Genomic DNA, 13509 nt, shown 5'->3' with positions numbered 1-13509 from the left:
AGCAAATAACAGGTTCCCATGATCGAGGAAAGTGGGGCCAAGGAAGTGTCAGTGAGTTGGCCGGGTTCACGGTGCAAGCTCCCAGTGTCCTCTGGGTGCAACCCGACCCCTGGAGCATGGCGCCCTCTACCAGGCAACTCAGGTCTCTCGGCGGTCCGCTCCTGGTCACTGTGCACTCAGAATTCTTCTTTAAAACCACCTGGATGCCTTTGATCTCTTTAAACCCATCACTGTTGACTTTTTCTAACTGAACCCTTAACGTTAGTGCTGTCCTTCCTGACTTTCTGGAGCCCATCTGCAGTCCATCTATGTTCACTTGCACCAGGAATATTCTTGGTGTTGGAAACCACAGATGCGCCCCACCTGGCCCTCCTTCCCAAGTAAAGGTTTGTCCTGTGGTAACAGTTTTCAGAATAGCTTGGGTTATTAGCTGGAAGAGGTGTCAACTTGCATGGTGTCTTTTAAATCCAGTGACACTAAATGATCTTTCATCTTTTCTATTCCCTCTCAGACTACCAGTCTCTTCCCCAAAAGGAGAATTAGGTGCATTCTTAGGTTGGTAGGAACCAGCACAAGCTGGGAGACTAACTAGCAATCAAACCAGGTGTCGTCACGACTTTGGGGCTGCCATGCCTTTCAGTTATATAATAAAGACCCACTGGGCCCCCAGAAAGCATGGTCTAGTTCAACGTGTCCATGAGATAGCTTTGCCTGATGTTGCAGAATTCACGTTCCCTGTTTCCTACTTGTTCTTTTTCCTACCATCTAGATGCCTTGAACCTCAGAAATCGGCAGGTCATCTGTGTCACACTCAAAGTCCTCCAGCATCTGGTTGTGTCAGCAGAGATGGTGGGCGAGGCTTTGGTGCCCTACTACCGTCAGATCCTCCCCATCCTGAACATCTTTAAGAACATGAACGGTGAGTTATCCCACGGGCCAAAATGTCCGTAAGCCTTGCAAAAAGGGGCATGGCTCGAAGCAGAGTTCGTGAGCCACATGTTTAGGATTTTCCACTGCACAGGAACTACGGTCCGTTGGGAGACGCAAATAGCGTACTCCTGCCCCGGCCAGTAGGTCCCTACAGAAACGGCGCAATTACAATTTCACTTTTTGCTGCTCACTCCCCGCCTGCTCACTCAGTGCAGGAGCAGCGGGGCTCTTCCGTGATGCTGGATAAATTGCCAAGTTTATAAAATAGTTTTTGAGCCTATTAGTAGGCTTTGGGTTTGTTGCTTTTCTTAATATTTAATAGTAATCCTACCTTTAGATTCTTCCTGTTAAGCTTTCAGTAGTCTTTTTATTTTAAATCGATTTAGGATAAATTTTTTTAAAACAATTCTAAAATATGGTAGTGGTTTGGGGCATTCAATAAATGTTCTTCCATTTCTAAAAATAATATAGAAAAATAATTTTTCCTTTTTCACTTTTACTAATTATTTAACAATTTGTCATTAATACTTTGTAGTTACTTAGTGGACATGAATACTGGTTAATATGTAGATCCATTTTTAAAATACGACTGTGAGCTTTGTGAACACAGATGAGCTCAGATAGATCGGCTTTACCTTACAAAGATGTCAACAAGTTTTGGCGATCTCTTAGCAGGCAGCGAATGTGCATCTGTTCATTGACAGTGTGATTTTCTTGAAACAAGGAGAATCTGATTTTCTTTTCTGCTGCTCACTTTGAAGTTTTGTACTCCTCACGCGTGTGGTGTAAGTCAGCTCTCAAAGTTTATTCCTGACAGTTATGTAAATAAGTGGTAATTTAGTGGAACACTGCATGGGAACGTTGCAACATGATCTGCTCGTTGTACCTACAAGGAAATAAATAAAACAAAAAGCAGAGTGGAGGCAGTTCTCACCACAAAAAAAACAAAAAAGCAAACAAAAAAACCTTTGGAATCACTGTTTTTTATATTATTATTAAATTGCTCTGAAATCGACTTCAGACATAGACTTCAGGAAAGTAAAAAGGACTTCAAATGGATTTGGGAAGTTCAATAATGTGTAAGGGAGTGAACTGACATCCATCCCAGATTATCTGAAGAGCTGTTGTCAAGTGGCAATTGGGGCAAGATGGCTGCTCTTTGAGAAAAGTAAAAACTGGGTTTTAGTCATTGAGCCTCTTACTGTCCGAGCTCAACACTTTTGTAACAGCGTTCTACTTTATGGAAAATATGTATCATGTGCTTATGTCTTCTTAAGTCCTGATTCTCATTTTTACCAAGCAGCAGCATGGACTATCCATGAGGTTACAGAAGGATCCACATGTGCTCATGTTCAGTTAAGTTTGACTGTTACATTGAGATTCTAGTTAACTTGAAGGAGCTAGAGATGGCAGTAGGGAGGACATGAGAAAGGACAGTTATTAAAGGAATGGAAAAATCAGTGAATAGAAGTCTTGGTTAATATGATGGAAGTGTGCGATTCACAGATTTCCCTCAGTGACCCTCACAGAAATCTATGACGTATGCATTGCTACTGTTCCCATTGTTTTGTTGTAAAACTTCCCCTCCAGCTTTTCTCCAGTGTGAACATCTGTCTCATGCTATGGTTTGGATGTGGAGTGTCCCCTGAGGGCTCATGTGTTGAAGGCCTTGTCCCCAGGGTGGCAGTTCACAGGTGGACTTGGGGAAGTGATTGCCTCATGAGGCTCTGACTTCACTGATAATTGAATTGACTACTGGGAGGCGGGGGAAACCGGAGGCAGGCGGGGCCTGGTTGGAGGGAGAAGGTCACCAGGGCATGCCCTTGGGGACCACTTCTGCCCCTGTCCCTGCCCCCACCCCCAACCTCTCTCTCCTTGACTACCTTGAGTGGCGCAGGGTCCTCACCAGGCCCTCCTGCCATGATGTACTTCCTCTTCTCAGGCCCAAAGCAATGTACTCCGCCAACCAGGGACTGAAACCTCTGAACCGTGAGCCAAAAGAAATCTTTCTTCCTTTAAGTTGTTCATGTGTGGTACGCGGCTCCTCCCTTGCTTAGGCATGTGGGTAGGTGGCCACTACAGTGGCCTGTTAGTGCTCTTGTCATCCCACCGCGAAACCTCAGCTGAAGACCAAGCATCATTTGGCATCCTTGTATAGAAGAAGAAAATACATAAAGAGTAATGCTCAAAAGACAATTAGAATCTCCCACATCCTCCAGGAAACCTGCAAGGCAGGATTAACACAGCTGCCACAGAGACAGACACACCTGGCTGGGAGCCCTTGACTGTCAGACAAGCTACCGGTTCCTACTGCTTCCTCGCCTCAGCTTCTCTTTAACTCTGTCACTCACACATGTTCATATACTTAACAAAGGAAGTGGTTGGCTTCAGAAATATGTTCCTGTTAAAAGCTTATCACCGTGGGGATTTACAGTTTATACCAGTCTCAACATAGCTAATTTCTGGAACATTTCTCAATGTATGCATCTGGGATTCTACATTCAGGCTATTTTCTTGTCTAATATTTTCCCGGTATTTGAGGGGGACACATTAGCTTCAGCTTCATTTTCTCCTCCTCTTACAAATCTGTCACTACAAAGCCACAATGTGGTTTGCTGTATTTTCAGAGGGTCCTATTATAAAATTGGAGCATTCTAGCTGGACAACTTAAAGCACTTCTTCAAAGTGGTTCCCTTATCCTAGATCCAGTTCAGCCAGAAGCAGCTTATCACAAGATTTCCAATTACAATTACTAGTATTTTTACTAGAAAAAAATGATTTAGTTTTAATAGTATTTTAATACATCCTGCTTCATGATTATAGATATGCTATCCATATTCACAGAACCATAATACTTACTTAAACAAATGTCTTTACTGGAATATATAAGTACAATTAAAACTTATTAGATATTTACAGTATGTAGCATTAGAAAAAACTCATCTTAATTTTCAATGTATTTGAGAATGATTTCACACATTTCTGTTTCCTCTTTTCTGTACTTGTCTTTTATGTAAATCAATATCTTGTTCAACTCAGATTCAAATATATTTCTTTTAAGTCTCACCACAAAATCCTTTTTAGAATGAGACCAGATATAAATGACAGAAGGAAAGAATAAGAGAAGATGTTTCAGATATAGTGACCCTGCCCTTGTGTCTGTCCCCTTGAAGTGCAAACTTCAGCCTAGCTTTACTGTCTGATCTTCCCTATTCTCATGCTAAATGAACTTTCTCTGAGGAGTCAGGGAACTGGGCAAACCTCACTGCAATTGCTCACAGTGAGGAGAACCAGCCTTACCTCTTCTAGCAGTGGTGGGTGCTCAGGAATGAAGTAGGGTGGGGAGGAACATCAGTTCATGCCCTGTCCATACTGCCGTAGGCGTTAAAACTTATGCCCAGCTCCAGAAGATTATCTCTGCTCCAGGAAGGGAGTGGCTTCGTATTTTTATTTGAGAATAGCATTTTTACAAAGTTTGATTAAGCTATGGTTAAAACTACAACAACTGATGTGAATTGTACTGAAACATACAGAGAACTCTGTGGAGCCAGGAGAGATGTGGTGTGACCTTTGGCAAATCACTTAACTTCTCTGATCTTCAATCTTCTCATCTATATAAAATGTGTATAATAATATTTTATGAGGGTTGGCATGAAAATTAGAAACAATAAATCCATAGCCCCTTCACATGGAGTCTGATCTTGCCTGGGTTAAATAAGGTAGCCATCATTATTATATAACAGTATATACATATGTAATATACAAATATATTACATGATCCAATTTTAAAACATAATAATGATATGTCAGATATTACATAGTAACATAATCAGATGGTTGACAGTATGGTCAGGGCTGGTGGCACTCTCCCTGGGGGACTGTGCCTTGGTCCTTCCATGACCTGTGAATGCAGTGTGGTCTCCTGGGCTCAACAGCAGCTTTGGTCACTTTGCTTGGAAGGACTCATCATGCCTGTGATTGCAAATGTCAGGTGAGTGACCAAATAAGTTAAAGAACTCATAAGAGGGTAAATGGTTTTCAAATCCATTCTCACCTGGTGTAATCCCAAAGATCGGACATGTGACGGGTGTCGTGGGGAATTCCGTATTTGAGAAAGAGAAGCCTGCCTGGGAGAGAGAGGGAAGCCCAGGCAAGGGCCTCTTTGGAAGAGCCAAACTGTTGTCTAAGCCCAGGAGCTTATTGCCCTGAATTTGAAGGATGGATTTCTGATGTCTAAAACATGCTATCTTTCTAATGACTGCTTTGGGGTAGGAGAGAAAGTGGAAGCTCCATGAAATGTTTCTGGAATGCATTTGTAATATAGTCAATGAAATTTCATCTTTCCCATGCTCTTTTACAAATGTTATTAAAGGTTACAGAAAATTAAGACAATAGGAGTGTTCGATTTATAGCTTTCAGAGATGAAACTAGAAAATTAATGATGCAGCATACTACATTTGAGGAATATGAGCCAATAAATGCCATTAAAATATTTACAGCTAAAATGCAGGCTGTGAGTGGAGCAGGGCTATCCAGCGACCCCGTTTCCTTTTTTGGTATTCTTTGTTTCTAATTGCACCGGAAGGACCTGAAACAGTTCAGGCTCCAGGTATCAGAGAGTTGATAATACCAGGAATTTATGTGGTGAATATGCAAAAGTAAATACAACAATTAAATGTCACTTTCCCATGCTCGTAGAAATCAGTGTCAGCAGAGGATGTATACCACTGTAGACTAATAAAAGTCCATTAGAAGATACTTCAAACTTCCAATTCAAATTTAAGTACATTCAAATATATGCATAATGAGATGCATTAAAATTGCAAAATTTTAGGATGTTTGGATTGATTTTTTGATCCTGGACGCCAATGGCTTCTAACAAATAGAAACTATTCTTTTGTGCTGATGGTTCTTAAAACAATGTCTCCTGAGATCCTGAGCCCTCTCAGGCTCTGTTCCTATCTCGTGGCTTCTGGGAGACCCGAGCTCATGATCCTGGGGGAGGCTGATAAACTTTGGGCAGTGGATTATGTATCAAATAACAAAAACAAGAACACTTGTTTTTCTCCCTTAAAATTGATTTGTGCAAAGGTTATCTCTCTTCACTGAGATTTAGCTTAATTTTGGAATTAAAGTTTATTCCTCTTGGACCTATAGAGAGTTTTGAGTTCATGATTTACATATTGGAAATTTGCTTCAGAGTTCTCTGGAAATCATCAGGTTTATTAGATTTGAAAGCTGTAGTTTGTCCTAAATTCATTGAGGAAATTATTAGAACTGCTGCCACCAAATTTCTGAAAATTGGGCTTGGATGGATCGTGTATGAGTGTGAAGTCTCTGAGCACTTCTCCCGTCCAGACTTGACTAGTTCATCCAAAGAGACTCCTAAGATCACACGAAAACTGGAAAATATGCAGAGGTCCTTTGGTTTAAGCGTCTCTGCAATCATATGATCACCTGTTTCACAAAGGCAAAACGTATGTATCTGCTTTCCCTTCTCTTGAATGGAGTGCGGCCCATCTGGTAGAATTCAGTGCTTAATGCTTGTTATGTGCAATTAATTCACTCACCCGCCTATGTGACCAATGTGTGCTTATCCTGTCTTGTCCTGAGTGGCTTCGGCTCCTTGGAAGGTAGTCCACTCTCCTTCTAAAGGGAAAGAAGCATCCATCTGACATTGAAATCTGGCCTATGCCTGATGCTTGTCTGCTGTATCTCTCTAGTCAAAACTGCACAGCACAGAGTCTAATCTCTTTTCCAAAGAGCAGGCCCTCAACAAAGTGACCCCAGCCTCACTTTTTCACATTCAATGTCTATTTCCTCCAAGCATTCTTTATAAGAAGAGCTTCCAGAATCTAGAAACTCTGTGAGGACAGGGACAGAGGACCCATAGAGCAGCCCCAGGAGAACTAGGGTCCTAGCAGGGGCCCAGGCTTCCAACCCCACTTGCTGCCTGCCCCATGGTCAGTGCCCATAGGGCTCTTTCCCGTTATAAAGTTCATAAATGCTTACCAAATTAAATGCATTTCATCTTCACTTAGACTGCTTTATTTATTTTCAACCTTAATTCACTTACAGAATTAAGGTGGGGAGATGGGGAATCACCTATTAACGTACCTGTGCTCTTCTCTGTAGACCTCCTTGGTCGCCTTTGCCCAGAGGGAAATTTCTCATATAGTCCACCTTTGTCTAGAAACGTCAACTGGTGGAATTATGCCCAAAGAAATGAGAGTCCAATTCTGACAGGTAGTGCTCCATGTCAGCTCCGTGTCAGACGTAACAAGCGTCCACACGCTGAGCGCTTAGACAGCAGAAGCTCAGTCTCGCAGCTCTGGACACAGGAAGTTCAAGACCATGGTGTGGACAGAGCCACAGGCTCTGAAGGCTCTGAGGAAGAATCCACCCCAGCTGCCTCTGAGTCAGTGTTGCCAGCAACCCTTGGTGTTCCTAGACTTGTAGGTGCCTGGCTCTGACCTCACAGACCGCTTCTCCCTGTGTTTGTCCCCACGTCTCTTCTCTTCTTATGACACCAGTCCTCAAAAAGATTGGGTTGGGACCAGCCTTATTCCAGCATGACCTCACCTAAAGGTCACTTAATTACTTTGGCAATGACCCTATTTCAAAATAAAATCACATTCTGAGGCCCTGGAAAGAACATGAATTTGGGGGGACACTATTCAATCCAGTACCGACTGCATTCCTCTGTCCTGCATGTGGGAAGTTGGCATCAGTGTTTGTAAGCCGAGTCACAGGCTGTTCTCCCTGCTCATGCTGCTTTTACTACTGGAAAAGGGTGGACGAGAGGTCCTTTAACAACAGAAGCCCGTTCCTTCTCCCATCAGCAAGAAGAGTTTGTACAGTTAGGAAGGAATTCTCCTTTCTTGATCTGGGTGGGTTTTGAGTGAGGGAGATGACAGCTAATCAGTATTTTTCTTCTGTAAATCTGCTGACTAACCAGAGAGGTAAGAGAACACCTACTGCAGCTCTGGGAGCTGCCCAGGGATCCCTTAGTGTCAGGCATGACTGCGGTCAGCCTGCCCATGGACCCCAGGGAACTCAGTAGGGTGGAGAACTGTACCCAATGCCCATTCCTGCCCAAACCCGCTGGGCAAGAGACCCAGACCCGTCTGTGCCCAATAGGGCTTAGAACAATAAATTAGGGGTTCCCCTGATGGACAAGGCAGGGAGGATGCTTTGGATATCTGGAATAATTGTGGAAAACAAGAAGTGGGACACGCTGGAGCAGTGGAGCCCGGTGGAGGGTTCTGGCATCAGAGTAGCTGGGTTCCAATCCTGTTTCCCGCCTGAGCCATCTTTGAGGGGATGTACAATTCCTCTGTATCTCAGTCTCCTTTTAAAAAGCACATTATTGGGAGAATTAGGTCCATAAATTTTCAGAGAACTATAGGGAGGTGCCATGCCAGAAGCATCACCTGGAGACGATGGAGGAAGGAATCATGGAAAGTGAGTGAGGCTGTTCTGCAGGTGACCGTGCGCTCGGTGAAAGTGTTCAGTTGGTGTTACATGTCAGTGTTTCCTCGCAGGGTTGTGGAGAAAACCAACTTGATGTGGTCCTTCCAACAGCTTTAAGTGAAATCCATTGGAATCAATATATTTAGCAAGGTGATTAGATGAAAAATAAACTTTTGAGAATCAACTTCTTTACTATATGCTAGAAGTCGGCAATACCATGCAAAATTTATTTTTTAGGTGCTAATAATTCCTATTTGCACAAATAAGCCATTGTAGACAAACTTTCATTGCTCAAACTTCCCTCTGGTCCCCCCACACAGGCCTAGCTGCTCCCTTGACCCCTCACTTCATCCCAGAGGAGGGCTGATTAAATACTTCAAATCATAAAGCCAGATCCAGAGGATGACCAAGAATTGCCTGCCCTCGTGGACAATTGAAATCTCATCCTATGTCCAAGACAGATGTGGCGTTCAGCTTGCAAATGGCCCTTGCGTTTGCAGTTTGAATTTAAGTCTGCATCTTTCCACATCAGAGTGTCCATGTTCCTCCCAGGCATTCCAGTTCTGTCTGCATTAGCAGTGGCCTCCCAGCCTCACCCCTGACCTTGGAGAAATCCAGCTGTCAGACACCAAACTGCAAGTGAATCCGCTGCTCCCGTTCATCTCCATGGTCCCCAGACTAAGGGCCATTTGGGTGAATGTAGAATGTCTTGCATTCATTATTTCTGATTCTGCCATGGAAGGGCAGCTGCGGTATGGAAATAGGGTGGAGATAGAGCTGGGACGCGCGCCACTGCCTGCTCTTGGGATGGACTGTGTGATCTAACACCCTGGCCTGGCTGCTCATCCTACTGCCCAGTCAGGGACTCTTGGGACAGGGTTTTGTTTTTCCTCTACATCCAAAGTCTAACGTCACATCCTCTCCGTACCCATCCCTGGTCCTGCTCATTCTGCAGAATGAACTGCTTTCTCATCTCCATTTGCCCCGTTGGTCCGCTGCTTTTTGTGTCTGTCCCCTCACCAGGGCCCAGATGCAGGCAAAGGCTCACTGGGGACAGCTGGCTAGTTGCTCAATCTCTTTATAAAGCCATGTTTAAAATGTGTGCTTTGTCACTCCTCCCTCCCCCTCTGAAGTCACCCAACAAAGATCTAGGGACAAAATCACTTAATTCCAACTGGTTCCCAGTCCATGGCCAGTCGCATCCCTACTGTTAGCTGGAAACTGACACGTTTCTGAGTTTCAGATATCCACCAATTCAGCTGAGGCCTTCAGGATCTGCTGGGAGGAATCTGTAGACTATAAGGTGTTTAAAAACTCAAGGGCCCCAAGTGGACAAGCATGTAGACACTCACCCAAGAGAAAACAGTGTTCTATTTATGCAACTCAAACTTCTATTCAATCTGGGCAAGAAAGCAAACAGGGATTTTGAAGCTTTAAGTTAAGGAGACTTCTATATTCAGTCAGGTCATAATTTATACTTTTTAAATCATTTAAGATATCACCTATTCTAGATTTGCTGATAATTAAGCTCTCATTCTCATTTTCCTTGATATGCAAATCTTTCGTGAGCACCAACAAATGACATTTTAAAGGTCTCTTTGTGGACATTGCAGAGAATATAAGAATGTCACCAAGTATAATTGTTGTGTTGAACAGTGACTATTCATGACATAATCAAGACAAGATTAAGGGGGAGGAGATTAAAAAGTGAGCTTTATTCAGTGGGGGAGCCTTGTGCAGCCAGCCCTGCATGAACTTAGGTGGCGATTGTTCTGTTTATAGGATTCTAGATATCGCTGGAAACTGATTTGCCCTCAGGATTCTCTCCTGGCTGAGCTCGGGCATGGGAAAGTGGGGTATGGCAGGCTCTGCCAGGACTTCTCTTTCCTTGTGTTGGCCACCCAGGCTGGACTCCCAGCTCTGTCCTGGCCATTGTCAGAATGGGGACAAATAGAGGAGGACCAGAAGTGGGAGCACCTTCACTCACGGCAGCCCTCCGGGGAGGACCTGGCAGGTGTTGAGGGCCAGTTAGGGTGCTGCTGACCAAGGTCTTTCAGGCGTCCCACCACATAGACGCAGCTACCCCAGGTTTTCCCTGGTTCCCTGGGTGTCCTGCATTCCCCGGCTTCTTGGGTTTGTTGGAATCCTGTTACTCAGAATTACTCATTCCCACATGCAAATCAGACTCACCCACCCTGGGCACTGAACCTCCCTCTCCCCAGGAGAGCCCCGCTCTGTGCTACTGCCCGTGGTCACCTGCTTGCTGCAGGAGCCCCAGGCTCCTTGGCCCGGGACTACAGAGGTGCTGCTCCTATACTTGCCTTGACCCTGAACCTCAGGGAGCTCCAATTCAAAGCCTTGCCACACTTATTTCAGTTTATGTTAGCCAAACATGACACTGCAGGATGAATTTTCCACTTAGTATGAAATCAGCTTTCCATTTTTATTGCCTTCTATCAAAATCTATATTTTTCACTTTGACAGAACAGAACATAAATAGCTCAACATACACGTAACTATCAATGAAGGTGGAATTGAAAAGTACAATGGACATATTCCCCAGAAAAACTGCACATATTATTGATATTTCCTTGCTTGCCTGCTGGCTGCATTATATTCTCATGTACATCTTGAATTAATGTACCAAGTAATAAAGAAAAAAGTAATGTTGCAGTGTTATTATGACTAAGCTCTATTCCAAGCCCTCCAAGATCCATTTGCTCTTTCTGCTCTTAAATACAGTACTTTATTATCAGCTTTTTTGTGAGCCTATTTATATTCATTTTGAGGTGGTCATACAATGAAAGAAACAATCACTCTGTACCCGGTGACTTAGATTTTGCATATTTATTACCACTCTGCCTGCATTCTTTCATTTTATCTTAGAATTTAGTTCTTGAATTTTCAAGTTATTTTTATCACAAACAAGAAAACCTCATTAAGGATACAATATTAAAGTTTTAAAAACAAGAACACCATTGGGCAATTATCGCTTGATAATTCCCTCACTATTTCAAGCTTTGTTTTGACCTGTGGGCAAGTTGGATATTTGTTTATAAAGGATTATGGGGAGTTTATAGTTCTTCTAGCAGAAATCATTGAATCTTATATGGTTTTGTGTGTGGTTATGTACCATAAATATGGTAAATAACATGCAAACCAAAGGGCTTGAAGGGAGTCCTGTGAAAATATGTTGTCCTTTTGAAGTTTTGTTTAATCTGTGAATACAGAATAATGATACTCAAAGAGAAGCAGTGGATTGTTTTACATTCCTGTGAGGCCACCTACAATTTCTAACAGGATCTCTGTTGGATTTGAAGCACGGTGGAGCGAGGACAGTGTGGTGGTTCTGGAAAACCCGCGCAGGCCCAGCCTCCCGTGCCCCGTGGGCTGGCTGCTTTTGCCATGGCCTGTGCTCTCGCCTTAATGCATCTCCACTGCATCTCCAGAGCACCAGTCTAGCACCAAAAGCACTGGAGAGCGATGCAGTTTTTATGAAAGTTCTTTGGGGGATGCCAAAGAGAAGAACACACAGAATTTATTCATTAATTCATTCAAAAGACAAAAACAAAAAAAAATATTTGCCTGCTTGCTGGGTGCCAAGACAGCAGTGCCTTCTAAGCACCCTCACAGAGTGAAAGTCTGCTGCCATACCGTCATTTTCCATTTGCCAAATCCTCCAGGCTTCCTCACAACCTCCCCCAGGACAGCAGAGTCAATGTGGACACCCACAGAGGCCCAGGAGCTGAAGGGCTCCCCACCATTGATGGACAACTATCTGGGCAACAGGGACATCACCCGCAAACCTCATGTTCCTTAGGGCTGGGCACCCTCATCTTCTACTCCTCTCTGCAATAACTGGGCCCTGGGGTCAGGGCACAAATTTGGAGCAGTAAAATCCATATTTAATGGTAGACTTGTTGAGACTGTTAAACGGGAAGAATGCTGCTTAAACTTGGTGCATTTGACATAGTGAAGAAATGCAATGAAGTTTCAACTTCACCACAAGCATCATCATCTGGTACAAGAAAGGTGACACCCACTTTGTTTGTCCCACCTGCGTACTACCAAGAATCTCCCTTTGTGGACTGCCTCCAAAGAGTGCTGAAGAGGTGTCCCTGAGATTTCGGTGAGTGATTTTTGTCAAACTTTTACTAAGAGCTCCCTTATGTAATTTTGGATAAATCACACCTACCAGACCCATGAGCTTCAGCAGCAAGCTGGAGGCTAGGGCTTTGGGGGCCATCTGACATTGTTCTAGAAGGTAAATTCCACGAAGGCAGGGACTTCTGTAGTCTTCAGTGATTCTTCGCCAGCTCAAGAACACCTTCTGGCAGCTCCTGCCAGAGATCAATAAGCATTTGCTGAATGAGTAGATGGATGGAGAGTGTGCTGGTTTTCTATTGCTGCCACAACAAACCACCACAAATTTAGCTCTTGGAGACAGCACCCATTTGTCATCTCACAGTTCCACAGATCAGAAATCAGTGGGCTCTGCTGGGTGACATGAGTAGAATTTTATAAGACTAAACTCAAGGTGTCAACCACCCTGTGTTCCTTTTAGAGAATCAGAGGAAGAAGCTCCTTCTAAACTCATCACAGTTTGGGGCAGAAATCCATTTTGGAAGTTGTGAAACAGAGGTCCCCATCTCCTGGCTGGTTGACAGCAAGGGGTTACTCCCAACTTCTATGCCACCCACATCCCTGGTTCGGGGCCTCTTCAACCTAGTGACAGTGGGTCAATTTGTCCTGTGCTTCCAAACTCTGAGGTCCCCTCCTGGACATCTCATCTGACTTCCTTTTCTGCTTCTAAGAGCTCACGTGATTGATGACACTGAACCCCCTTAGGTAATCAGGATAGTCTCCTTACTGTTGGGTCATTGATTAGTAACTGTGATTCCATTCACAAAGTCCTCTCATGGCAACTCCTCCATGGGCCTGAATAACCAGGGGACAGGAGCCCTGGCATTGGGAGTCAGCTTTACAGTTGTGTTTTCTGGATGAAATGGTCCACAGGCTGATGCTGGGATGGCATCTCCAACACCAAGTGAAAGTAGCACAGCTCTGCACACCTGTGGGAAACTCAGAGAAGACTGGGGTTGTGTG

At 43.9% G+C, this 13509-nt stretch overlaps 1 protein-coding gene across 1 annotated transcript in view; it reads left to right on the top strand.

Annotated features, from left to right (window-relative positions):
• Pacrg (parkin coregulated) overlaps window positions 1-13509 on the top strand; it is a 484898-nt gene that overhangs the window by 281228 nt on the left and 190161 nt on the right. The window contains exon 4 of the mRNA XM_047558505.1: window positions 770-919. Within this exon, the coding sequence (XP_047414461.1) occupies window positions 770-919 (150 nt within the window). The remainder of the gene's footprint in view (window positions 1-769; window positions 920-13509) is intronic.

Source organism: Sciurus carolinensis, chromosome 7 (assembly GCF_902686445.1).
Source record: "Sciurus carolinensis chromosome 7, mSciCar1.2, whole genome shotgun sequence".
Lineage (NCBI taxonomy): Eukaryota > Metazoa > Chordata > Mammalia > Rodentia > Sciuridae > Sciurus > Sciurus carolinensis.
The sequence above is the reverse complement of the archived record's forward strand: the minus strand, read 5'-3'. Positions and strand labels throughout refer to the sequence as shown.